This window comes from Anopheles nili, chromosome 3, assembly GCF_943737925.1.
Source record: "Anopheles nili chromosome 3, idAnoNiliSN_F5_01, whole genome shotgun sequence".
NCBI lineage: Eukaryota > Metazoa > Arthropoda > Insecta > Diptera > Culicidae > Anopheles > Anopheles nili.
Window position 1 is genome coordinate 62147612 of NC_071292.1, and position 27309 is coordinate 62174920.

The following is a 27309-nucleotide window of genomic DNA, read 5'->3' on the forward strand; positions in this document are numbered from 1 at the left end:
AACCGCAATCGCGCGCCACTTCCTAGACGGTCCATTCATCGGCAAAAAACGGTGGGGATCGGGCTGAGCGGTCAAGATCGAAGGAAAGCCCTGTCGGCAGCCGGGCGCGTTCTAACTTCACCGGGTACGGAAGGATCGTCTATAATTTTCTCAAACCGGCCCCCCCCTCTTGTGACATTGAGCACTCGATGTGTAGGGGTATTTTTAACGTAGCCTCTCTTCGTCGACAGTTTCAGGCATCGGACGGTGTACTATTTGTGTGCAACAGCGGCGCTGCAATGTTCGGCTAATTGCAATTGCAATTTACCCCGGCTGGTGGCGAGAGCAAGACCGGGGTAACGAAACGGGTAGTACGCGAGTCTGGAAGGGTTTAAGGGTCGCCGTGTATGTAGTAAAACTAAGAGTAAAGGAACACGTATAAAGCGTACAAACAATCGTACTCTGGCCGGTCGGTTAACGGTTCTCGTTCGTGTGGATGGTGTATGCAAATGAGTCTAGTTGTGGTCACACTACGGAGCTTTCAAACCGTCAAGCCAGCGGTCGCGTTGTTGGGGCAATAAAAGCAATATAAAAACATTCACTACACGACGGCAACACAGGCATGTCCTAAGGAATGTAGCCTAACCGCATTCCACCATTAGCTGGGTATTTACCACTAACTGGTGGATGCATATGCATGTTAACCTAAAGTTAGTTACAATTCATTTTTAAGATGAATTTGAACTTGATAATAAAGCTAAACGGAGGAACTCGAAACGTGACCGAAGTTCGCTTTTGCATGCGCTAGTAGTACGTGTCAGTAGTAGCTAAATAACGAGCGATTCATAACTCATGTGGTTACGTTGATTGATCGCCATGACAACGTGATGCAGGGCTACCTTTGTTTATGAATGTCTACTACCTTTCGGAGTCGAAAATTTGTAATTACAAACGTCTTTCATTAGTACCCTACTGCTTGCCGTACGTGAGCCTCCAAACATCTCAGGAAGTTCCATGACATTCACCGTCTCACGGCTCGTGTTGTCAAATGTCACGAGGGAAATCGAGAGGCCATCGATCGTGGCACCCCCCACTGCGACTAATCACAGTGAGATAGCAGATCAGAATGGCATCTGATTGTGAGCGGGAGCAAACAAAAAAAAACGTGGAGAGAAAACCCCCACATGCCAGTGGAACGTGACAACCTGTTTGATACTAGCGCTCGAAAGGATGAAATGTCAACAAAACGCTATTATCACGAGCGGTGAGAAGATGGTGAGCAAAAAATAAAAAATAACAATCCACTCGCTGATACGGAAACGGAACAGATAACAGCCCTGCTGGAGGGCTAATTGTAAAACCCGTAGTCGTGTTTAAAACGCACTAGTAATATTTCTTAAATTAAAACTCAATCAGAGGAAACCAGTAGAAACAGTAGAACCGCTTCTCCAGGACCAGTGATATCCGGTACTTGCTAGATAACAAACCCCGGACAGGCTTGAAGCGTTGGGGGTGTTTTCTCGCAGCGAAAAGTTAACTCGCCCTGCTCTGACCCAACACCCCACCACACACTACGTGAGGCGATAGCGGGTCTCTCCCGGTTCAAACCAGTTTTACATTACAAGCAAAGCCGTACGAAACGACAATAGCAAATAAACAAACCATAACACTTCCAGAGGCCCGCGCGAGTCCAGCCACCCCCTAGGGACGGTGGGTATATCGCCAGTACCTGTCACTGGAATGTAGCAGCATATTCTACACCGTGGCACCGTTCCATTCGTTCGTGGTAACAGAATTATATCATTCAGCACGAAACCTTTTTCCGACATTCTAGCAAATCGATGGAATGTGGGAGTTTCTTGGGAAAGCAAAAAAATATCCCTCTCGAATGGGGATGGTGGTGGAAACCCACACGGACCACAGGATCATAGCCACGGAGCTGGTGATATATTTTTATGCAACCGCACCGCACCGGAGGACTGGACGACGCAATAGAGGGCGTGTGAGGGCGGTTTCGAGGCGCCAAGGTAAATTGAATGCGAATTATTAAGGGAAACCCTCGAAGTGGCCCTTGCGTTCGTCGAGCAGCCTTGGCACCTTGCGTGACGTGTCTAGGGCTGGCACAGCTGGAGCTTTGGATTGCAGGAGGCTCCAGTACGGTCGTGGCAGCACCCTCAACACCCTGAAAGGTGGGAGCCTTCGCTAATCGTGACTGACCTTGACATGAAACACATTCCATGTTGCCGATTGTACGCTCTCACTCTCTCTCTCTCTCTTCCCTTGACGGTTTCTTACTTTTCCACTTCAGGCGCCACAATGGTATGGCCGTTCTAATTGGGTTACCAAACGAGGACACCGTGGCCCCTGGCAGGTGGGATGGCGGTAAGTGAAACCAAATTGACAATGTAACAGGAATCGATACATCACCACCATTTCCCACCCGATAGGCCGCAAAAATTTCCACGCCACCAAAGCGGATAATGCAATACGCGCAATAAATAATGCAACCTCGCAACGGGAGCCCTGTGAACCTTGGCAGTGACGGCATCCTTGATGGAGCGTTCGTTTCATGTAAGGACACAGGAACGAAGCAGCCCCACCATCCCACAACACCGAGATGTCCTTTAACGATGTGCAGCAAAAGATGGGCTGCAGAATACACCGCGCGAATCGGCCATTTTCTGCCAAGCCGGTGAGCGTAGCAAAGGCCGCGAATTGAATAATGAATTCATCCCGCGAAGCCGCGGGAAACGTCCGACGTCTTGACGTTGAAGAGCGTTAAATCATGGCACTCAACGGGCGTAACAAGTGCTGCGTGATTGCTGGCAGAAATATGACACGTTTCGTTTTGTTACCGGAATTCCCTGGCATCGCGCCGCGCTTGCACGTTCCGGGAGTTTCTTAGGCGCTGAAAGCCCGCGAAGGGAACCGGTTTGTACAAGCCATTAGCATATGGATTAAAAAATACAATCTTCCTGCGGAGGGTGGAACGGAATGAGATGGAGCAGAGCGCAAGAGAAAAAAAGCTCACATCCTGTTAATTAATATTTTATCATCGTCTTGCCTGTACTCAGGTGGTTGAGGAGCATGTCCGGTACACGTTGGTAAATGCAATTTAATCGGTCAAATAATTCCCGGACCCTCCACGACATCAGCGACCAGGGGCTCAAGTTGCTTCATTAGAGGCTCCGTAGCCAGTTCGCGAGCTGATGATAAATTCTGCACTTCCTTAAGCCGAACAACTCGCTGCTTGCTAGACCTGATACATTGCTGGCTCGTAGGTGCGTATGTGCGGCAATTAGCAATCTCTATCAGGGAACATTTTTTGTTGCGTTCGCTTTCTTTCCCGCTCGACTAAAGGAGCACAGCACACCCAGGGTGGGTTTTTTTTGCAGGAACCAGCCTCATGCTTGGAATATTAATGGTGCTTTAAAGGCTGTACACGTAGTCAGAGCGATAGGGTGGAAAAAAAACTCCCCAAGCTCCACAGCACGCGCCCTGCGTGCAATTTAATTTTGTCATTCGCCACCATCGTCCCAGGAGCACCCTACGCAGTCGTCGTGGGGCACGTGCCTTTCGTGTTTTTCCCGCAGACGCGCTATTATTGGCACCGTGTGGCTTTCGCGCTTGAAACGGGACGACGAGACGAGCGTGTTTTTTTTATATCGCTTCCCCAATTCTCCCTTTGATTGGAGGATGTTTTTCAACGACACCCCTGAAAAACCCGTCCAACGCTTGCTCCCTTGCTTCTCTCGCTTATCTTACTTTTTTCACGCTCTCGCTCTCTACCGATGCGTCCCGCCAACGTGGCTCGTCTGCCTCGAGTGCAGTTGCACCAAGTTCCTGCAGTTGTTGCATGTCGCGCGCGTCTCTTTCTCGCCTGCAGCTGAACCAACAAAACCCACCGGGCGGGTAAACGGTCGTCGCCGGTCGGGCGATGTGAAATTTAAATTATCGCCACGATGGCGCCTGCGACCGCGATCGCTCGAGCGAACCCCTCACAGGCCACGGTGGTTTGGAAAAGCGATTGCCGCCGGTGCACGCTATCACGTGAGTGTTTTGTTTTTATTTTTTTTTTTGGCGGGCTGTGCTGGATAAAACCAACCGAAGGATGGTACATGGGCGTTTAACTTTACATCGACCCAGCGCCCACGGCACATTGGGGGGGTATGGGACGAATTTTAAAACCCACCTCTCTGTCGGTTCAAACTCGGACACTGCAAATGCACACACATTGCAATCGATCAGAGACGCCCTCAAATCGAGCGTGTCTCCCGAGGGGCCCAACGGGGTTTAATTTATTCGCATAAATTGCGTAACGCCGTGGTTTACCGATTTCATTCGAAAGGACCGGGAAGTGGACAACGAACGAACGCAAACCAGGACCGCAAATCGATTTATCGAAATGTCGATCGATCGTACGATAGCACTCTCAGACGAATCGGGTCAAAGGGCTGCCGCCCGGTCATTTACTCGCCCAGCGTGTGTGGACGAGTAAAAGCGCTATGAAAATGAGCCGGAGAAAATGCATACATTAAGTTTTCTAATTAATCGAGCAGGGGCCAATAGAAGCGAAGGAAACCCGCTATACTTGCAGGGGCCACAGGAAATTGATCACATAATTAAGTGTAAAGTTGATTTACGTCCTGGGCCGGGGTGCCGTCGTAAAACATGGTTCCGTTTTCAAGTATGCTTGCGATGGTTCGGAAAGTAGGGAAACCGAACTAGATTGACCCAGTTCTCTCCGTCCTGCACGCAGCCCTTCGTGGGCGCCAATCTTTGATATTCCTCAGCCACAACGACGACGGCACACTTCGAAAGCGCTCGTCATCGTGGGCGCTTTCTAAGCGATGGACCCACAGAAGGGCTCCAATGAATGTCCCTGTGTTCGAGCGAGAGACCGATTGTCGAACAATCAAACTGGCCAACGCACGCGGCCTATTCGATTGGTTGCAAGGTCAACGTGAACCGAAAAAGTTCAACTCATAGCATACACGCGAAGCCACCGTTACGAGGGGCAGTAGTTTCTATGGAGCCGGAATCGCACTTCGCTGGGCAACCGAATGTACATTCCTCACATTCCATTCGCTGCACAAACGCCGGTGGGGGCCCATCATTAACTTCCGTTTAGTAGCGGTGATGATGCGAGGGTGGTTCGTTTCGATTGACAAACGCACAGAACTGATTTGCTACGGGGGTACTGGCCCCTCTAGGGTATGTAAATTGCAGAATAATTGTTGAAAAATATGTGAAAAAGGTAAACGAATAGAAACTGCCATCGGTACAACCGTATAGATGCATCAAGAATCCATACGAAATGAGCTACGTGATATTTTACACATATTTCAGATGTGTCTGTATAAAATAAAAATAGATTCATTCGTGCTTGGCAACAGACAACAGGCATGTTCTGAATGCAACTTGGCCTTAAACCGGTTGGCGAAGACATTTTTTGCTTGGCAACCAACACACAAAAAAATGTATCCGCCCGTCGAGCTGGATAAAACCCTTTTCGAGCACCTGGCAGCAGAGTTTATTAATACGTGCGAATTATTATCTCCCGATACTCTGTTTCTGCTGCAGCCTGTGTCCCATTCTTTTTCATGGCGACACGACCTCTAGGGAAAGAGGACCGTTGGACGCGAACCCACGACAATGGCAGCCGGGCGTGATAAGCCACACGAAATGATAGCATACACCGAGGTGAATGCCGTTCAAAGCAGTATCACGCCTTGGCAACAGCCACGACCGAACGGTTGGTTCCGTCGTTGCAACGCCCGCCATTTCCTTGACATTTTTACGACCGTCGGAAGCGCCCGTTGGTGATACTTTCCGGTACCGTAGAGGCATTGCGTACTATTGTTTACGGATGAGAGCGAAAATACTCATACACGCATGAACGATACGATCAGTGTGAGACATTACGGCAACGTAGTACTGCACTTCCGGTTGGTTGCACCGTCCGATCGGTGATCGTACTCGTTTCCCATCGGATCTTTCGCCGTTGATTCATCACTTCCATTCATACACACACACGCACACACAAAAACTAGCGTGTGATCCCCATCCTTCCTCCATCCTCCCACGCCAATGCTTCTCTAAGCGCGAGATAATAAAGCCGACCTTCGGACTCAATTTCCACCACGGTTCAGCGCTACACGGAACGTGCCGGACGCACGAGCACGAACGGACACGGAGCTCATCATAAATCAAGCCTAATTAAAGTCAATTATCGGACGGGATCCCCTCGGCTTCGATTGGCGCCAGTGGCGGCTCACAGACAAGTACACAGACCCGGTGAAATGGAGGATGTTTTCCACCAGTCTGCTGCACCCGTGTTAGGGTGTCTTATGCACTCCTCACTGATAAAGACGCCCGTGCAGAGTTCACTGGGTAATCTTGAGCATTGAACTCTGGGGGTTTTCACCACGAAGCCATAAAAGCGTGCAAGATGTTTGTACGCAGCCACAGGCGGATTTCGTTTGCCAAACATTGCACAATGAATGCCATTATTTGCCACCCTTATGAAGATTGCAACGCCAAATGCATTTACGCCTTCGTGTACCTTCTTCACAGGTGTCGAGCACAGCGCGATCACTCTCACAGATTCGCCAGCAAAAGCTCATTGCATCACCGAGCGTATTGAACATTGTTTAAATATTTAACAATCGCAGGCACCCTTGAGCAAATCTCCATCGATTATAGCAAGCAATGGCGGCGAAGCGCTTTGTAGGCCTCTTGCCGGTTGCCATTGCAACACAGCGCGCCTATTGTGATGAGTCCCATGGTGGAGATGAGAAATGCACGGCACGTCACGCACAACTGCCGGAGCAGCGATTTAAAATGCAAAAAAACAGCGCACCTGCTCCATGGTGCCTTTCAGTCAATACGATGAATTTCGCGTGATTCCCGTTTCGGTCGGTCAGTAAGAAACCTCGCTCGCTTCTATCTCAGAAAACTACCCTATTCCCCGTCACGATCACCTCGGTACGGAAGAGAAGGAATTCTTCGAACCATCGTGCACCGGGGTTTGTACGTGATGCTGCGACTTTGTCTGAAGGTCGTCTGGTGGTGGAGTTTAGTGCCGTTTTTTCCCCTTTTGCAATCCCATCCTGGGGCTATCCAGCGTGCATGGTTTTGCTACGTTTGCCGTCTCTTCAAGATGGAGAGACTTCATCTCGATCGTGATTTGATCACTAGGAGCTCAACATCAACACGATGCTTTGGTGGTGAGTTTTGAGGATGAGAAAACTGGTTTTGGGGGGTTGAAGTGGATGACACGGAATTTCGCAAGCGCCCAGGGGGAGGTTGCTGAGGGAAACAACAACGAGCAGGATCACGTGAGCAAGGTTAATTAGGTAGAGGATTGTGTACGGTTTAGGCAGACGAAAAAAAAGCATAAAACACCAGGAACACTAAGAGAGGGGTTAAATTTGAGGGTTTGTGTTTTGATGAACGCCAAGAATGACATCATGATGAGCTTTTATTACAGCCTGAAGCTTTCGAAGAGGTATATTAACGCCACTAAATATACCGAGCAACTTGTTGTAAGTGCAGTTGAGTTAAAAAGAAATTTAACACCATACATCTAGAAGGACCTTTACCCGCTCGGATTGCCATTTCAGAAGGTAACCTATCGCCTCATGGTCATTGACCGTTGGGGTCTCTAATACGGTTACAGCCCCACTAGCAGGCGTTCGTAGACCTGCGAGACACGCACACAAAAAGTCAACCCCAAGGAACAACGAGAACTGTACCAACGGAGTGAAGGGTAATGCCGCAACGACGGGCCTTCAAGGTAATTAATTTTTGCCGGCACACCATACCTAGCCGGCTGGCGCCAGAGACTCCGCGCAAAAAAGGTCCTGCGTATAAAACCGTCGCAGGGTGGCGGATAAGAAGTATAAAAACGCGCCTCCCCACACGAAACCTGTTCCAGTTCTGATTTGGTGCGTCGATAGTAGTAAGATTTCGAGCCACGAGCGCGTGTGCGTTTAATGCCAGGTTAGTCCAACGAACAGTCCAACCGGCACCAGGGGTTGCACCACGTCCGCATGGACTTTGGAGGTGTCGATCGTTTCCACGATCACGGCAGAGGGTTGTTGGTTGGTGCTGAAGCGTTACAACTAGCGGTTGTCGCCACGTTAAAGGTCACTCGCTCACATTAACCTCACCACAACCACCTCCGGTGTTCACCTTTGGGGGCCACCATACTGGACATGCATCACGCATCGAGCGATTAACGCGTTGCAGGAAAACCGCAGCGGTGTGCAGATTGTGCACAATCCTCCCGGAACAGGAATCGGACGGTGCGTAGCGTCAACACGTTCAACGTTCCGTTCCGCAGTAGTTATATTACATTTTTTATCGTCCACCTGGTTACAGACACGTTACGATCTTTACATCTTATACACATTGCCACAGACATAAACCTTTGGATTACGAACCCATTCCAAGAAGTACAGTGCTTTTCCCGCGAAAGAAGCCAAACTTACCCAGAAGATGCGTCTGGGAGTCGCCTTTGTAGATCCGATAGTAGATGTCGTACGAATCCGATCGCTTCAGCCTCGAAACTCGATAAGCAGGGGTAACTCGTGTGACTGATAGCAGCGACTTCAGGAGCAAGCTCATACGGTTGTAGATCACCTGGTTGGCTCGCTGCGGAGCGTTCGTTTGGTCCGGTTTGATGCTTAGCGTCCAGAACTCCAATATCATGCTACCGCCCTCGGCGGTTTGGAGTGAAATTTCTACGCACAGAGGCAAACGCGACACGATCGACTCATGCTGCACGCCTTCCTGGAGGATTTTCTTCGTCTCGATCAGGACGTCGAAGATGGACTGCTGATCGGTGATGGCGATGTTAAACTGTTTGATGGAGCAAAGAACAAACAATCATTTTGGGTTAGAAAACGGAAATTTAAAAGGTTTTCGAGCCGAAAAGTTAAATGGAAGGGCATTTTTCTACCCCAAATAATTGAAGGACATGGATTCAGCGTTTCGTGTCAGAGATAGGAGTTGGGAAAAGCATCGTTTCATCGATTGTACGCCGGTCCAACGCAGCCTATTATTAATGACCTTGTCCCGTGCGTGTGAGCACGCACAATGTGAGGGCTGTTGCTAGACACACACGGCGAGACAGACGTGGCGATCGATATTCACAAGGCGGAAGGTCAAAGAAACTAATCCCTTGGGCTTCCGTTACGAAATAACGCCACCGTTGCCGTAACAATCAATCTGACCTTTTCTCCTACTATTGCGCCGCTTTTACGCATCCGACGGTTGGTAGAACGAAGGAAATATAGAGATTACGACACGTTCGGTCGATTTACTGCGCAAAAGGAATGAAATTTTAATTCCAACAGGCTGACGGTGAGAAAGGAAAAAAGTAAAAGCTCAAGTCATCGGCGTGAAACTGGAAGCACGCTGATATAAAAAGTAAAACATTCATTGAGCTGATCAAAAACCAATAAAGTGGGCAGTAAAAATATGTTGATACGCGTCCCAAACGAAAATCATCTTTCGCTTCGTTCGTTGGCAGATAATGGTGACTTTGCCACGTCGCCTTTTATCAGAAGACAGTCGCGATCGTGAGCATACTTTGACTTTGCGACCTCAACCGGGATCAAGCGGATAAGCTCACGGGGAGGTTTCTAAATATAACGAATAAATGCCCCCATCCATCCTATCAAACGTTAGCCTCGACCTTCACGAGGGTTGATCGCGAGAATGCAATCGACGCGGGTAAACATCACGAATTCCTGTAAAGTACCTGGAAGATGACCCATCCGATGACCCACCCTTTGCCGAGATGGCGCAGTGGAAAAGCGAGCGAGGACCTGAGTTTGATGGCGCGATGCAATTGCACATGTTTCCAGCACAAATTAAACACGATCGAACGATCGGCAATCGGCGAACGCGATAGGGTGGTGGAAAAGCTCTCTACCCTCCCCGTCGAGCACCGTTTGATTGAGGGCCACAAGTATGCCACAATGAGCCACGAGTTCGAGGATGGAAAACAAATCAATCAAAACGGTGGGCGGCACGACGAACGAATCAATTGGCAACTTCCTAGAATTTGACCGACACTCAGATGCTCTATCGAGTGTACATGCGAGCCAATCAGTGATAATTTCACCTTCGTTAATGAGAATTTTCGTTTCCCTTTTTTTCCCTAAACTTTCCATCCCCTGCAGAGTTTGGTTGAATGGCTTCTTGTATCGCATGTTCGTCCAGCAGCAATACACATCACTGCATGGGTCTGCCCTGAGGGAAACAGCATAATGGCGAAGTTTGCCATCCCACGGGTAGCATCAATTCATCAGGCCGGAACAACCACACCCGCCGGTATCTGGCTTTCCCATCCGTCTCCATCAGACGACATGATTTAGCCTTGACCCGTGCGCGAATCCGACGAACCCGCATCGCAGCCACTACCAGCATTATGCACCTTTCTGACCAACACACAACAAGGCCTCTGGTATCATAATCTCCCAGCGCTTTGTTCCACTCAAAGGCGCGACCTGGCCACGGCTTGTGACATGATTCGGTGACCCCAAAAGCAGTGGGAAAAAGAAAAAGAAGAGCATGGCATATGAATTGATCGATTTTCTTCACCCGCGCGGGATTTTCTCGCTCTCTTCGCTTCTTTCCTATTAATTAGACTCCCCACCGGATCTGGGTTATCGGAGGCCGCATAAATTCATACTCGTGCCACCCCACTTCACCACGACCGGAACCGGTCATCCATAACGGAAGATGGCGTTGCAATTAGCAAACCAAACCGACGGGAACCGACGTTCTCGAATAATGAGCAAGATAGCTCGCGGCCAGACGCCATCACGGCTCGTTGCGTTGGAGTGGTGGACTTGGCTTTGCGAGTCGTTTGCCGTGGGTGGTGGCAAGGATGTTTCGGGGTTTGAGATTCATTCATGAACCATGTCCACCATTTTCGCAAGAAGTTTTCGAGAAAGAGACATTCAAACCGAAGCCGACCAATGGTGGGTTTCGAGGCAAATGTGAACAATAGGCTAACGATTTCGAAAGAACTGCAAAAAAGAGGAAAAGCTATAAATCTTTCCCTTTATTCGCTCCAGGTAAGCAACCACCAACTTCATCCCGTCCATTGATTTGAGAGCAGAAATTAAACAATATTTCTTTACTTTTTCTCTAAAGAAAGGAAAAAAATCAAGATGGAAAATTTATGTGCAAGGAAAATGTCTTTTGTCGTTAAGTAGGAAATCCGTTTCATATTATTTCAAGCTTTAATGGTGCTGTTATACATTTTCCCATCGAAAATATGAATCCCTCCACTAAGCGCGCTGCAACACCATCACAAGAAGCGTAAACCGGATTCTATATCTTCCTGGAACGGGAGATAAATGGAGCTATAAGCCGTAAAACCGATAAACCAGCGTGCATACATCAAAATCCATCTATTCGCCATCGCTCGCTCCTCGGAAGATCAGAACGTCAAGAACATCTCATCCACAAAGCATCATCCGGTCGACCAACGGTGGAAAACCCACGAATGGATTTAACATTCAAGCTCCCCATCCAGACCGGCAGACGAGGCATTACGATGGCGGCTGCATATGTCGTAAACAAACAATCGCTCGATTTATCGAGGGCGAATGCATGCTCCGGGGGAATGCCCTTCCGGACGGACAGAAAGAAACACGCGTGCATATGCAACGATCGCTGGCAGCATTCCCGGTCAGCCGCTGTTTGGCCATCCGGAACAGAACGCGCCCCAATCGACGACGACCTCAATTCCGCTTGTAGCAGTCACAGACGTCGCAGATATATATATGCTGAAGTGAGGATAAATGTCCCACGACGAATTCTTCTCGCTCAAATGGTATGTCGGACGCAAATAAACCAGCTACGGGCAACTGGTGACTCATTCTTGGGTGGAGAGGTATGATTTTAAGCTGCAATTTTACATCCCACAGGCCAGCCCGGGAAATGAAACACGACACTTCCTCCGACAGCAATGTTCCGCACGCGGGAATAGAACCGCACCCTTTTTCCGGTCTCGTGGAGGAAATGGCGCGTCGTCGTCACGGAGGACGAGAGAAATGAAGCAGAAATATTCCACTCGACAACTCCATTCCACTCAAGTGACAACATCCGGCCACGAAGGGTGAATCGCGCGCGAGAAAAGAAGCAGACAAATGGCTTTAACTCGTCGAGAATCGTGAGCTGGATGGAAGAAGTGCACGAGTTCGAGAGATGCTGGTCGCAGTTGTTATTGTCGTCTGGACAGGGAGCACGATAATGTCTTCATTTTTCACTCAAAGTACTGGAACGGACCAAGGAGTTAACCCATTCTACTCGTGCCTGGGTGAAGTGATGACTTTACTATTCGCAACTCATTCGATGCACTGTGTGTGTGTGGTGGAAAAACTCGACAAAAGAAATGATTGGTCACGCGCGAATATTTACCGTTCCTTTCGCTTTTTGTTCTCCAATCCCCGGAATAACGACTATCACCAATGCAGTCCACTTTCCGGGCGGTTGCTGCCTTTCGAATTTCTGCCCAGAACAACTCCAAAAAGAGCTGACACAGGGGCCGAAAAGCGAAAGGTGCTGCAAAAATCCATTTTTAGCAATCGATTCTCGATTGCCTGCAAGCGAAGCGAGAGTTTCCAGCTCACGAGATGTGAAATTGTGTCCTTTTGCGTTATAAAAAAAGGCAGTCTGAAAAAACACACGCCGTACGGGGATTGTGCAATGGCGTGGATGAATCACTCGTATTTTCCTGGAATCGAATTGCGTAGCTCCACGCCACAAAACGGCGGTCTCCGCGTCTGCCAAAAAGGACTCTCCCAGTGGAACAACACGTGTGTTGAAAATCGGCTACCACACACGAATGAAATGAGAGCGTGCGTGCAAGAGCAAGCGTGTTGGCAAGATGAATGCATAGAGCGCGAAAGAGACAGCACTACGACGAATCCTCCCTGACGGATCCGTTTGTAGACGGCCGACGTGACGCCAGAAGGATGGACACAAAAAAACAAGAGAAAGAGAAAAACGAAAGAAAAGAAAATGCAACTAAAAAGCGCTTACCTATTCCGTTGCCTAGCGAACGTGAAATGGGCTCTAACGAAGCGAAGTAGGCTCAGCTAATGGGCAAAATTACGTCCCGCAAAAATGTCTCCGAAAATGGCACACTTAGATGAACGCATATAAAATAAAAAAAATCCAAAACTTCACGCTCCACGTAATCGATAACGTAGTGCGCGCGTCCTTTTCACACGCAAAGGCCACTGCTGCCGCGTAAAGAGTACAGCGTTTTCAGACTTTTCGCAACAAACCACATGGAAACTGTTCGCGATTTTCGCCACCACACTTTTCGGCCGTCTGTCAGCTTCCAGCAGTAATGGAAGCCGTTTTTTCTTTTACTTTTCGTTCACCCTTTTGCGCGGTTGGTAGGGCGTGGGTTTCCAGCCGGATGCCACGGAACACCAACGCTACAAAATCACTCGACACTGTTTCCGAACCAAAAGCTCAACCTCGTGAAGTATGGTCACTTTGCACATAAATTTTCACACCTGCACAACCGAGATGCTTCAATCGACTTGCATTCGACGTTCGTCGTGTAGAAAAAAAAAACTTCGTACCGCCAGAAACAACGTGGTCACGCGTAACGCTCTGCCGCAGCTCTGCAGGAGAGCGTACAAGAAAATGTTGCTGCTGCTGCCGCTTCAAGCTTTTCGGGTCGTTTTCCAGCACGCCGAAGCATAAAACGTTTGCTGCTGCGCCGCCTTTTTTCCCGATATGCTCTCTCTCGCAGCAAAACTGCCGCTGCCACACGCATACATACTCTGGGCGGATGCGCGCGCCCGCGCTCTCCAACACCAGCATTGGAAGCATAAAACCTCGACTAGCAAGACTGGCAGAGTGACGGAGAAATTGGAAGCATAAAATGCATCTACTGCCCCGTTCTGATGCTTTGCCGTGAAGCATGCCATCACGCACACAACCAAGCGCTATGCTCGATGCATTCATATGCGTTCGTTGCATAGCAGCAGCCGTGGCTGCTTCTGGTGGCGGCAAGCAACGCGAAGAAACCAAGGCCATTAAAGGAAGCCTTTAGAGGAGAAGACTATCGATAGAAAGAGACAAAAAAGAAGGTGTACGTGGTCGCTGCTTTCCTAGCCGCCACCACCAAATGGCGCGTCGATAGACGTGTATGAATGAGCTGCTCAGGCGGGCAAAGAAAATGAGTTTTCCCTCCTCAATCGGCCCACCCGTTGATTGAACGTATCTCGGTTCGTCGTGTTACGCTTCTCCGTGGTTGCAATTCTTGCAGAGAAATCGGAGAAAATTGGACCCCTTTTCAACCATCTGGGCGAGCGAAACCCACGCATCAACGTGGCGAATGCAGCATACGAGCTCGATACGGCAACCACCCACATGCGGTCGCGTTAATCCGCCTATGCTCGTGATCCCGCACGGAATTAGCTTATTTCGAGGAGGCCCTTTTTTGCCGTCCCCACGGGCATCCTCACGGTGGGCGTTGAGAAATCACACCCCGGGACGTTGGGAGTAGGAAAGTGGATATGATTTATCGTCGGAGTTTTTTTTTCACATAATAAAACGACTACGACTACCCACACAGGAGGGAGAAAAAAACGCCCACCAGCGAAAAACTTTGGGACGCGTAGGATGACCCATGCAACTGGTTTTGCGCGTAGGGATTCGAAGGGAAATGCTCGCTCGCTCTGAGATAGAAAGAGGACTAATTTCTAATCGCGTGGCAGACCATAGTAGACATTGGGTCGTTGTTTCCATGGTTTCACAATCTATCTAAATACAGACCTTTATACTAGAAGGTACTACATTTCTAAGTATTCTATCCAAAGGGAAAACAGATCCGATTTCCGTTATCCGGTTTTAGCTGGAAATTTCCATATCGACCTGTGATGCCTTTTCCGATAACAGTCACGGTACGTTATCACGTTCCACGGCCGTGTCTGGGGTGTGTTATTCGATTTTCCGGGAACCGACCGTTCCTGGCATGTTGGCAGACGTAGAAAAAAGGTCCTGAAGGTTGAGCGGTATTGCGAGCCGCTACAAAAACACATCCATGGTCACTTGTTTACGCGAGGTCTATAAATTGACGTGTCCATGCCGGCCTCTCTACCACTCCCACTTTTGGTGGTTCCTTCCAAAAGGGAAACCCTAGTACATACACGGCTCTCCCCGTATTGTACGATTAGTTGATACCACAATTTGTTTACTGGCTGCCGGGTCTTATTATTTTTTGGTTCGGCTCCGAAACCGGTGGCCTTGTGGTAGAAGAAGAAAACAAGTCCCACTCCCCACAACAGGGAGCATATCTACGACCGCCCGCCGGATGGTTGACGTGACGTTACGCACATTCTGCGCTGTTGGTTGGTGGTGTTTTTGGGTCCCTGCTTTTTTTATTTTATTGGTGTTGGTTTCGGGCGGGTGATGGGCCACGTGTCGATGCTCACGAGCGCCAGACATCCGCCAGACGTCGCGACGTTCTCGGGCTGGGTTTTGTCGGCGATTTCACCCAAAAGGCAATCGGGGCCGCAAGGCAGAACGGCTGCTAAGGATCTACGCATGCCCACGGCGCAATGTTCTCGCCTTTTCTGCGGCAACTACTCGCAGGTACTCCAGTAGCAGCAGCACCACCAGAGGAAATGCTCTCAGGGCGGGCCAAAATTCTCTCCAGAATTTGGCACCGTCTGGGGTGGAATCATAACCCGCCACGTGTCGGTCAATGACATGGCAGCAGACGAAAAACACACCTTCCAGTGCGTGCAAGTGCGTCGATCACCGCACCAGGAAACACCTGACCTTGCCGCAACCTGCCCAAACGACCTTCGACCATTCGAGAAGCCTATGCCCGGTGGCTCTCTGGGAACTCTCCCTCGCAAAGGCCAGCACTGGTATGCTGCAGCATTTGCGATGAGTCATTCCATCGACGTAAACACGGAGACCACCCCCAAAACCCACATGGGGGAAGGCTCGCACAGCGAGGGATTTAGTTTTGCTAATGAAAATTCTAGCACACGTCAAGGTGAGACGATCACGGTGAGATAAACACCAAGACTCGGGACAAAATCCACAACACTCCGGCCACGGAAGGTTTCTCGACCTCTCAGGGTAAGGGATTCCCCGGTCAAACCTGTTCGATGGCAGTTGTTGTACGTGATAAGATTGTTTACGAACTAGATGCATGAATCGTGCGAGGGCGGATACAAAAAAAAACAGGAACAGAACTCATACAGAACAAAAACACTACCCCATCGGAAGGCCACCGTTGTCGGGGTGGAAATGGGAGTGCATTGGGTGGTGGTGCATACCTCATAGATCGAGCAGCAGTAGTTTGAGTTGCGTACGTGCTGTTTGGCGTGTAACGGCTGTATCAGATAAATAGTATATCCCCCCCAACGGTGGGAACTCACGCATACAAACCCCCCTTTGGGAGGGAACCACTCACGAAAGGGTCCCTTGAATACGATACAAACGATCAGCCGCTGATCCAATGCTGTGAGTGCAACATAAACATAAAACCTTCTCAACGGGTGTTCGAGGTTGCCTTCGTATGGGGTTTGCTAACGTTGAGGTGAAATCGAACGACCACTTCCAGCTTGCGTGACAGAATAATGAAACGACGGAACGACCGGTGGTATGCCATTCATGCCTTCAACATGGACCTGTCGTGCAGCATAACACTTGGATCGAGGGTCGATCGATAGGGCGCCTTCTGCTTTAGCGCTCTCTTGCTGCCGTGTCGCTTTTTACGGCCTTATACGGTGAAGGGAATTGAGGACAAGCAGAAAGAGATGAACCAGGGAGTGGTAAGGCAATCGGAGATGGAGTTTTACGTCGGTGATTGTTGAATGAATGTGCCTGTGGAATGCACGGGTGGCCTCCAGCATCCGACTCTAGCAACCGTCTCCACGAGTCTTTGCCATTCCCTTTTATTTCTATCTTTACTATGGTATCCGTTTCTTTTATTTTTTCGCCACCTTAGAAAGTCGTAGATGCCTTATTGGGGAAGGGTTTTTCTTTTTCAGCTTTCAGACAGCTCTCTTAATGATATCGGAAAATTGAACCGTCAAATAAATAAAGGAATTAAATCACGTTAACCAGCAGGCTTTCCCTTTACGGATTTTCCACAAATTAATTATCACAAAAAACAGCTTCAGCATTTTAGCATGTAAGAAATGTAGTGGATTCTTTAGCTGTTGAATAAAAATGTCTTTTAAAATGATGGATTGGGGATGTCTTTCTTCATTTATATATCTTTTTATACGATATCAGAACCGGGCTCTTAACACACTTCAGCACCCGCAGCAGCCAACGTGAAGACGATCGAGTTGCATCCCTGACCTGCGGACCGGCCGTACCGTAAACAGAATGATTTACCCTTCGCGGGAGTGCAAAGAGAACGCGATTGGTAAATAAAAACAAAATTATACTAGTTTCTTGATTGCCGACGACGCTTATTTATGCACCGGGGCGTGACTCGTCGTACGACCGAACGCTATTTGTTGGGGGTAGAATTTGCACACCAAGCAGAGCCACCAAGCGTCACCTCGTCAAACGTGTCCCTTTTATCCGACGTGCGAGATGTGCGAAGTAAAATTACACACGAGGTTCCATTAGACAAATTGTCCACTTGTATTACCAACCTGACCGTGGGTTATATAATGAACCCTCTCTGGGTGCTGGTTTGGAGTGTCATCCTTTGCAATAAAGCATCATTGCCGGTGTGTACAGAGAAGCGGTACTCGTGAACCTCTTCTCCATTGAAGCACGCCTTCGACCACACGTTGTTCGCGATGACATGGACATTTTCTACGGTCAGGACTTCGAACAGGTCCTCCGCTGATCTACCGGCATCGTATCCAGCCCACTTGTATGCATCTCTCTCTCTCTCTCTCTCTCTCGCTTGTTCTGTATCCTCTCTTACTCTCTCGCTGTTCGTTTTGTCCCCAAAAACCGGATGGAACCGGCCATCCCGCGAGTGAACCAAAATACGCTGCGCAATTTCCTTTTCGAGAGAGAGAAGGGCCCGGCCAGAGACGTTCGGCTTGGTTCTGGGAGGACCTTTCAACTAGCGGGAAGCGCACTTTCACGCGGCAGAAGACAACGACCGCACTATGACCGGCAGTGACACCCGCGGCGCTTAAATGGTTCCTTTGTAGCCGGGAAGAAAAGCGAAGCGTAAACAACCCGCCCTAACGCATTGTACTCGAAATTTCTCGTAAATTACAGTGGAATAAAGAAAGCCTCTGTTCAATTGTGATGTTTTTCAGTGACTAACTCTTGTTTAACCCCTTTTATTATCCTTTATTTAACACCCCAAATGTGATCGGTTACGCATTTCATATTATCTGCTCAAGAAATAACGATCGATTAAACCGGCTTTAGGGGATTTAATCCAAAAAAGGGGAAAACGAGGTATTAATGACTAATACGCGAGTGCTTTAATTATTGTTCATCAAGCAGATAGCAAGGAGAGGCATGCCACACCCTATCTCAAGGATCGCTTACTCGCGAGATTGCCCTCCCATTGCATATCAAGTGCAGTAAACGTGCGATAGAAAACTACACAGTCAGCGCGGGATGTGCAAGTGCACTTGTTCTCGCAAGCGATTGCAAATCCAAATCCAAATAAACCCCTCACGAATTACCATCACCCGTGAATGCCCGTGCGAAGCGAACCATTTAGTACCCTGGCGTAAAAACGTGACGCCAATGCGCACCGGATCGAGCAGGAATGCACCGGATCGATCCTCGCCCTGGGGTGGCGGTTCTTCCGCGAATAACCCCATCATACATCAGGAAAGTCTCCTTCAGTCTTACGTGTGCAAATTAATAAACATTAGAATCTCGAAATCTCGCTTACCACACCACGGAAAGCGATCCTGTCGAGATGGCGACTATGTAAGCCACGGTTTAATCGGCACATTTCCGATGCACCGGTGACCAATCGCTAGCACCGGCATAGTTCCGCTCAGCTCAGATGTAAATAAGTTGCGCAATTCCGTACTGTGCTAATAGCGGCGCAACAGCCACACTAGATCTACGCTTCCCATTACCCGGAAGCGGTTCGAGCCGGTTTCAGCCCTACAAACCGCTGGGGTGGGTAACTTGTAGCGATCGATGGGATATGGATGGGAACTATTGGACGCCATTGGTGCCCTAAAGGGCGGTTATCGCTCTGGCCGCGAAATGATTAGCATTTTGATGCAATCTCAAGCTTGGGGCTGGCGAAAAATGTGTGATATTTCGCATTAGATACTATCGGGGTAGCTGCCTTTCTCAAATGCTAAAACAGTTGCGCATATTAGAGCAACTCGTTAGTAGGGATACAATGTAAGTGAAGCTAACAAAGCTCCTTCAGGTGGCGATATGAAAGGGGAAATAGAATTATAACCGCATCTTACATTGCATCAAGTGGTGATAACGATCGTTCAAGATAAGATGACGTAAGTCGCTACTTGACTCTAGAAATCGGACACATTGTAAGGGGCTATCAATCTTTAAAGTTTAGAGCGATGGAACCGCGTAACAGTTGTTCAGATAGATAGGGCCGATGTACCGGTTAAAACTAGTTCACCTGAAATTGAACACCATCCTCGGGGGGTTCTCTTTCGGTTTCGAAAGCAATTGGCGTTAGGAAAATCGATCGCCTGTTGAATAAGCTATGGCGCTGCTCTAATGTAATTGAAATGATTCCATTAATTGCCATATTGTAGGGTGTGTTTCAAACATATACATCGTGCAACCGTGGTCGTCGTATCCTGCCGAAGGGATCGACCATTAGCCTACATTCGTGACAAAAGGGTTCCTATCCTGGGACGGTACCGGTGCCAAGGGAATGTCTCTTCCTCATACTTCGCCGTTGAACTTAACGCGAGTCACGAAGAAAAGACTCAGGATGAAGTGATGCAGTATTGTTCTTCCGGCTTTTTGCTCATCGCAAGCGGGTTGATTTATGATGCTTCTGATTCGATTTCAATGCCATTTGTAGTGATGCAACGGATGCAAGATAGGCGGGAAAAGCGAAAGAAAGAGCACAACAAATAAAAGTCTAAGTTCCGCGGGAAGGCAAGACTGTATCTTCAAGAGACTAGGGGAAAGAAGGAGAACAAGCAGCGGAATTCATCTACGTTGGAGCGATGAAATCTTGATAGATTGCCGAGAACTTTCACAGTGTATGATAATTGCAGTCCTTCTGGCCTGCACATTGATGGATTGGAGCGAGCAAACGAACTCTTAGCCCCTATGGAGTTGCTTCCTTCCCGGTTGCATCGATTCCCGCTTATCACGCAAGCGGTGGCCTAGATCCGCCTACAATCTGCTACTCGGTGCAACCGGACAAAGAAACGAACGGAAAAGAACGCTGCCGAGGAGGCAATACTCACCCAGTCCGTTGTCGTTGAGTTGGGGTTGCTTTCGGTAGCGATTTTCTCGCCCAACCGCGATTGCACAATGATCTGGGCGGACTTCATTGCCAGCTGGCGGATGTACTTCTCCAGATTGCTGCGATCTTGCGAGCAGCCCTGCGTAGCCATGATGCTTGCGTTGGATCGCGTTGTCAAACGTTGTACGATCAGTAGCGTAACAGGCACTGGCGTTACGTATGTGGGTGCACTTTTCGCTCTCTTTCAACGCCCAAACAGATGATATTTCCCCAGGAGCAAGGTCAACGACGAGCGCTTTCCTTCGCAATCAAAACAAAACACCTGCTTTTCCACTAATCACAACAACAAAAACACTTTACAAACAGAGCGGCCTGCAGAGGCTACCGTACATCGCAGAACTGAAATATAGGCACACTTTGGTAGAAAATCAACGTGCTGCATCGAAACAAACCCGAAGCGTACAGTTTAGGTATCGAAAAACGTGAAAATCCAAAGAAATTTATGATGATGCAAAACGCACGAATGCTTGCTACTCTTCATACACTTCACGCTGCAGGATGTTTTGTCACGGTAGGATAAAGACCAGCAAGCTTCACTACATACCATATTAAATGGCGCCCAACTGTGCTACAACTTTCTAAGCATTCGTAATGCGAAAAAGGGATTACTATCACTTGGGATTACAAAATTTATAAATTTCTTCACGAAGAACAATGGCATTCAAAACAATCGCATCCTCACGTTGTAACAACATGTCAAATCTAAACGTCAAATTTAAACTTCAAATGGAAACTTCAAACGCCTGTGAATTATTTCCATTTTTATAATACTTTTTGCACATTTCTTGGTTTAGTTTTGCTCATTAATTTACTACCGTTATTACCTACGAAATAAAAACAAAGGTTATTGAGGTATTAGCAAACGTTATGATAAAAGAAATGGCATAGCATTTAGGTTTGAATTGATTAAGCTAAACGTTTTCAAACTAGTATAACAGTTCAAAAAGAATATATATGGCGCTTATTTGAATGATTTTATGTGTATTATCAATGCAAACAATTAGGAATATTGTACATTTAGACTAAGGTTGCATAGTTTTTCCTTTATAAATAAAAATTTAAGTTGTGTAGGAAAAGAGACCTTTCAAATGAATTTCGTGTTAAATCTATCAACCAGCAGAGGGCGCTTTGGAAAGTTAATGTCCATGCTAACGCGTAGGTTTTAAAAAATTCGTAAATCTGAATGTAATTTTGTACTATTTTATCACGTGCTAGGATATCCTGCTGGTTATACGCTGGATCAACATGATCTGGTTATCCTTTCGATAAAAACTATCACTTTTTGTAAGCCGGATATTACACTTCCGACATCATTGCTAGTCAGCTTTTTGATTGTAAGAAGGCTCCAGCAGCCACGAGGGTCTCATGCATTCGGGTGTCTGTATTAAATCGTCATCTCCATCCCAACCCTTCCAACACCCGCTCACCCAGCCTCAACCCTAGCGTGCTGGAAAGATCGATGGGCACATTTCTTCCAAATCAACGCTGTAAATCTTTCCTCAGCACTTTTTGCGACGACTATTAACGGCGCTCCGACGGTGGTGGCGGACGCTGGCCAAGTGATTTTTTGGCAAGCGGACACGATTCAGCTTTCATAAATATGCTAATCGCCGTTGCCGACGTTGCGCCATCCCTCCACCACGCACGCACCATCGGCTTGGGGAGGCTTTTTTGGCCACCAGCACGCCCGGACAACGGGGTTGAAAATTTACTGCCGTACGCCGGGGACTGACTTAATAAAATTCGCCCAATATTTTATATCGGCTCGACGCATCGCACCGGCCGACGTACCGAACGCACAAAATATTGCCTATGAATCATGCCATGCCCCACGGAAAATGTCGCACGCCACCCAAAGGCCACCCCACGTAGTGTGGGCGTGTGGGCGTCTCTGCGCTCCTGCTGACCCACCGGAAGCGGCCACTCGACGTTCACTCGGGACGCCCTTTATCGCGCGTCGTAATTTTCGCAAATTAGCAAAAAGCTTCCGCGAGAACCGTGTCCACGTGTGAGAGTAGGTGGAGGTGCGTGTGTGGCGAAAAGAGAATGAAAGATGACCGTGTGAAATGCATCCATCTGGCCGATCGATTGTGCAGGTGCATCTGGGCGTTTCTTCGATTTCACGTCTTCGGCTTCCAGTTCCCACGCCATGCACGCGTAAAAGCCGTAAACCGTCGGGTCACGTGGCGAGCGGTATCTAAAGCTGTTAAACCTATTTTATGTGTGTGGTACCCATTTTGATTCGCTTTTTATCATGAATGGCATAAATTTTCCCAAAGTGAGCCCCGGCTGGTAGGAAGCACCTTTGACCGGACTGATCCTCTGAACGCGGTTAGCCGGGATTAGCCAATGTTGGAGAGTGTTTGTTTGGTGGCGTTGGAAGTGTGTTCTTATAAATTATCCCATTTTCGTTGGCACATTAAGTTGCGAAATCATTTCATTTGCTCCCCAAAAGCTAAACCACCGCAAACGGTTACCTACGACTAATCTGTTTATTTTTCATGGGATTAGAGCATTTGGAGTCAAAAATGGGAGCTTTATAGACTTTCAGAGGAGTGATTTTTTTTTTAAATAAAATATATTGCATAATAGAACTAGAAATGGAGCATTATTTCACCGAATCCAAAGGATCAGCATAAAGTATGTATCAACTTTAATTTGCCATAGGATAATTACTTCCAATGTTCATACCGGATGCGTAATCCTCGAACCAGTTGCATTCATTTGGCCCACGAATAAAGCCCAAAATTTACCACCCTTTTGCTCCGAGCCCTTGTGTGGCTTTTATGATCCTCCAGAACCGACGCGCCCTCCCGGCACTTATGTAACGCGATACGCCCCAGAACAGCAAGATACGGCAACGATCGGCGCCGGTGGTGTTCTCCACAATAAAAAAGCCAAACGGAAAGAAACAACGCCAGCCCGAAAGGTGTGACATAATTTCTATCTCCTAATAAAATATGCCTTTGATTCAATTTTGTCGCCCATTAGTCGTCGCATCTTTACGAGCCGTGGCCACGCTTTTCCCGTCGGGCTTCTCAGAACGCGTTTCTAGTTCGTTCTGTGGCTTCCTTCCAGCGAGCCCTTCGGCAGCCGGGGCCCTTTATTAGATCGCGAGATCAAGCGGCAACCGAACCACGGGTGGTTTTGTGATGTCCAGGTGATCGCGAGAGGGCCCGACCCTCACGGGGTGACGGAACTATCGGACCATTGAGTCGCCCACGACGCAAAACGGGCGAGTCTCACCCGCGGCGTGCGGCTAGAAATATACAAATGTTCCGATCCGTGGCGATCCCGAGCCAGTCATCGTCCGTGCGTGATCGCGATCGGTCGTCTAAACCAACGCGTGTGCCAGTGGGTGTGTGTGTGTGTGAGGGTGCGAGCAAGAAGGAAGTGCGTTTGGTGCGTGCGAAGAATAGAAGCATCCCTTGGGAGGAAATCTAGCGATCGGCTCATCTCAGTCGGCACCATCTGGCGGATAGATTACGGAAGCAAACCGTTCACGCGATAGACCTGCGAAAGATCCGCGAAAGCCTCGGGTAATGAGCTGGGCAGACATTCGCGAAACCAACATCGAGTGAATGCCATTAACATTCCACCGAAACGGGTCGCGATTCGTCACCGTCGCCCGTACCGGATGGGGTTGGTTTAATCGATTTTCCCCACGGTGTGAGGAATTTGGCGATCGCGAGTGTTCGATGAGCTCACGGAAGTGACGACTCTCGTCAGTGCGCGAAAGGCTCCGAGTGTGAATGTGTGGGTGCGTTTAAGAGTGACACCAAGTGACGTGTGTTTTTTCGCGAGTTTTGCCCCCATTTTCCACGCAATTGTGTGGAGCGGTGAGCAAATGCGAGCTTCATTTCAGAGTTTCTAATTCCTAACGAACAGAAAATGGCTCACAAGCGAAGGGATGCTGAGCAGCAACGAGCCATGTTGGTTGCGGTTGCATTCATCCTGGCGGCTCTTACAATGGCTGGTAAGTGCACGAGGTGAAAATGGAGCAAAACAAATGATGGCGAGTGAAAATTGACCATTAACACGCTCTTCAGCGCGTCGTGGAAAGCACGCGATGGAAAACTATTACGAAGGATCATTTCTTCGTTCTCCATTCCAACCCGTCTGGCGTCGGGCAGCTGGCTCGCGATGAGGATGCCGCCTTTTTACACGATGCGCTCGTAAATTCGCCCGAGCAACGTAATTATCCGCTGCCGAGAGCGAAAGAACACATTCCACCCACGACCACTCGGGAAAAGGGCTGCTCAATTAAAGCCGATGGAAATGCTGCGATCGATCGATCGTTCGCACTCGGTTTCTATCGATTGATTGACAGTTATGGGGTGTTTTTCCACCCTCTGCACGAATGGGCCTGCCGTAAACCGGGAAAATCGGGTTTGTCGCATGTGCCACGGTGTGTACCGAGAGAGAAACAAAAAAAACCCGCGTCCATTAGCGAAAGTACCAATCACGCGGAGTGATCATTTGTTGGAGCTGCAGCACCTGTTGTCGATCGAATGGGAGTAGAAATAAACTTTACAATCCGGTAAAGTACGGCTTCGTGCGTAATCCTGCCATCGAGCGATTGGGGGTGGAATATTAAAAACGCTTTTATCACCCCCCTTAAAAATGAACGTAATTTTCTAGTTTTATTTGAAGCACAAAATTCTCGCGTTTAAACAGCACACGGCTGGTTGAGGGGTTGTTTTTCTCGCTCTCTCTTTTTCCCTCCCCAAAAGCCAACAATAGAAAACTAATCGATCCGTGCCTCGAGGATCGACCACTTGCTCGATTGGTCAATTGGCCAGCGCGTTGTATAAAACTTCCCATCGAGTTTATTCCATTTCGTCCTGCCATCGTGCATCGGGTGCTCTTCTCTCCGGCCCGATCGCTATCGGCGAGATGTAGTAACAATAATGGTTAATTTTCTACAGTGCCCCTTTCAACGGGCGTGCCCCTCACGCGAACGTTTTTCTCCCTGAGGACCAAAAGGGCCAGCACCGAGCGTACGTGTTTCCGAAACGAAGCTTCAACTTCCAATTCTTCTTTGTGCTAGTTGTTCGATTTTTTCTATTTTTTTCCGACTTGGAAAAAGGCGAGCCGACGTTGGTCCTGGCTGGCTGACTGGTGAGTTTCCTCCGCCCGAGTTCGCTCCGCACCAACTCAGTTCCGGTTGACCGGTTCCGGGGCCATGATACCGGTTCGGTTTATGTTATGCTATCCTCTGCTCGCTCCCGGTATAAAAAAACACCCAGGGACGGTAAATTGACGGGCCGAACGGACGCTTTCCCACTCGGAAGTCCGTTCCCTTTCTTTCGCTCGATTTTGTCATCGCAAAATTCACAACCGGCCCTTTCGATTTTCCAAACCTTTCCAAGCTCCTTGAACCATTCTCGTTGGCTGGCTTGGTGGTTGGTTCGCCGGACCCGGAGAAAAGCCATTTTTCATCGATGGACGCCATCGATGACATTTTCGGCTTGGCCTTTTGTACTATCACCCACCACCTCGCCCAGCTGTCTCACCTCACCTCAGTGGAAAGGAAAGTGCACTTCTTGGAACACGCGCGCTCGAGAAAAGCCGCAGAAAATGAAACCGAAATAGCCCTTCAAGGAGCAGGGAATTCAATATATTACCGAAGCGAACCGGTCCTTCCGGGCCTTTTTGACCTACCCCATTCCCCTCTCATTCCCCTCTCATTTTCCCGCTTCAGATCGATCCCGGGATGCCGCGAGTGCGACAATATTTTCCCTTGGGGGTCAACCATTGAAGGGAAAAGTGCCCAGGTCCTTCCGGGCCTACCGCAGAAGTGAAGGGCCCCATCGTTAATGGATAAGGGGAGGCGGAGTTTTTGGCATTCGGTTCCGGGTCCTCAGCTGGCCCGCCGTGTCCTTCGCCCCTTTTTCTTTGTGCGCACGTCAGCTAAGTGGCCGGATGCGGATGTGGCACTTCTCGTGCGCATTTTATCCCTCTACTTTCATCCCTCGCCGGGGCCATGTGATCCTGGGGCCGGACAGCGGATGGGAGATTAAAATGAATTAATATGGCCCGGGGTGGGGACGCGCGCGTTTTTGCAAATTGGCAGTTACGGTGGCCAGTCGGACGGGCTATTGCTACCTGTGTTTGTGCGGAAGATTTACACGGCCCACGGTAATCGCACATGATGAAGATACATGGCGGAACATTAAGCTGCCCGAAGGTTGGTTCGTTTCCGCTTGACTTAAGCGTTTGCTGGTTTCGACAAATCTTAATTCCCTCGGACGATTCCCTTCGCTGCTCTTTTTGCTTCATGTTTTCCAGCTCACTTTGCTTACTCTCTCTCTCTCTCTTTCGCTTAGCCCTCCGGAGGCTGGCGCCATCACCCCACAGCTGGCTGGCGTCCATTAAAGTTGAAGTTTTATCTTTCCGGGGCCGTAATTTATGTGCCACGGGCCATTTTTGCCATCGAGGACACGCACCGACACGCACCTGGGCCGGCGCAGGGCGGGATGTCCGAAAAGGTGTTGCTTTAGTCGTTTTTTTTTCTTGCTCCTTATTATCGTGGCATGCTTTCCCTTCGCGGTGCTCTATCGGTGAGGGTTTTTTTTTGTTTTACGATGGCGTCGATCTCGTGTCTCCCTCATGGTCGAGACGTTTACTGCAAATTGGAAATGAAAATTGAGAGCCAAAAAACCCCGTAAACTCATGCAAACGGCACTACCGACCAGCAGCAACAGCAGCAGGTTTTGATGAAGATTTATTGCCCGGGTGCGTGCTGATTATGATTATCTGCTCTTGCGTGGCATTATGCGCCCATAAGCGTGCCATTTTTTCAACGCATTCTGATGGCTGCGTAGTCTTTTGCGCTTTTAGTGCTTTGTGCG

General features: G+C 48.8%; 2 protein-coding genes across 2 annotated transcripts in view; one reads left to right on the forward strand and one right to left on the reverse strand.

Moving 5' to 3' along the window:
• Window positions 1–20546, reverse strand: part of LOC128727095 (autophagy-related protein 13 homolog) — a 31851-nt gene extending 11305 nt beyond the window's left edge. Inside the window, exons 1-2 of the mRNA XM_053820964.1 lie at window positions 20397–20546; window positions 8475–8844 (exon numbers count right to left, since the gene is read on the reverse strand). Of these exons, the coding sequence (XP_053676939.1) occupies window positions 8475–8844; window positions 20397–20546 (520 nt within the window). The remainder of the gene's footprint in view (window positions 1–8474; window positions 8845–20396) is intronic.
• A 3878-nt stretch (window positions 20547–24424) lies between these two features.
• LOC128724776 (fibrillin-2-like) overlaps window positions 24425–27309 on the forward strand; it is a 61641-nt gene continuing 58756 nt past the window's right edge. Inside the window, exon 1 of the mRNA XM_053818496.1 lies at window positions 24425–24431. Coding sequence (XP_053674471.1) covers window positions 24425–24431 — 7 coding nt within the window. The remainder of the gene's footprint in view (window positions 24432–27309) is intronic.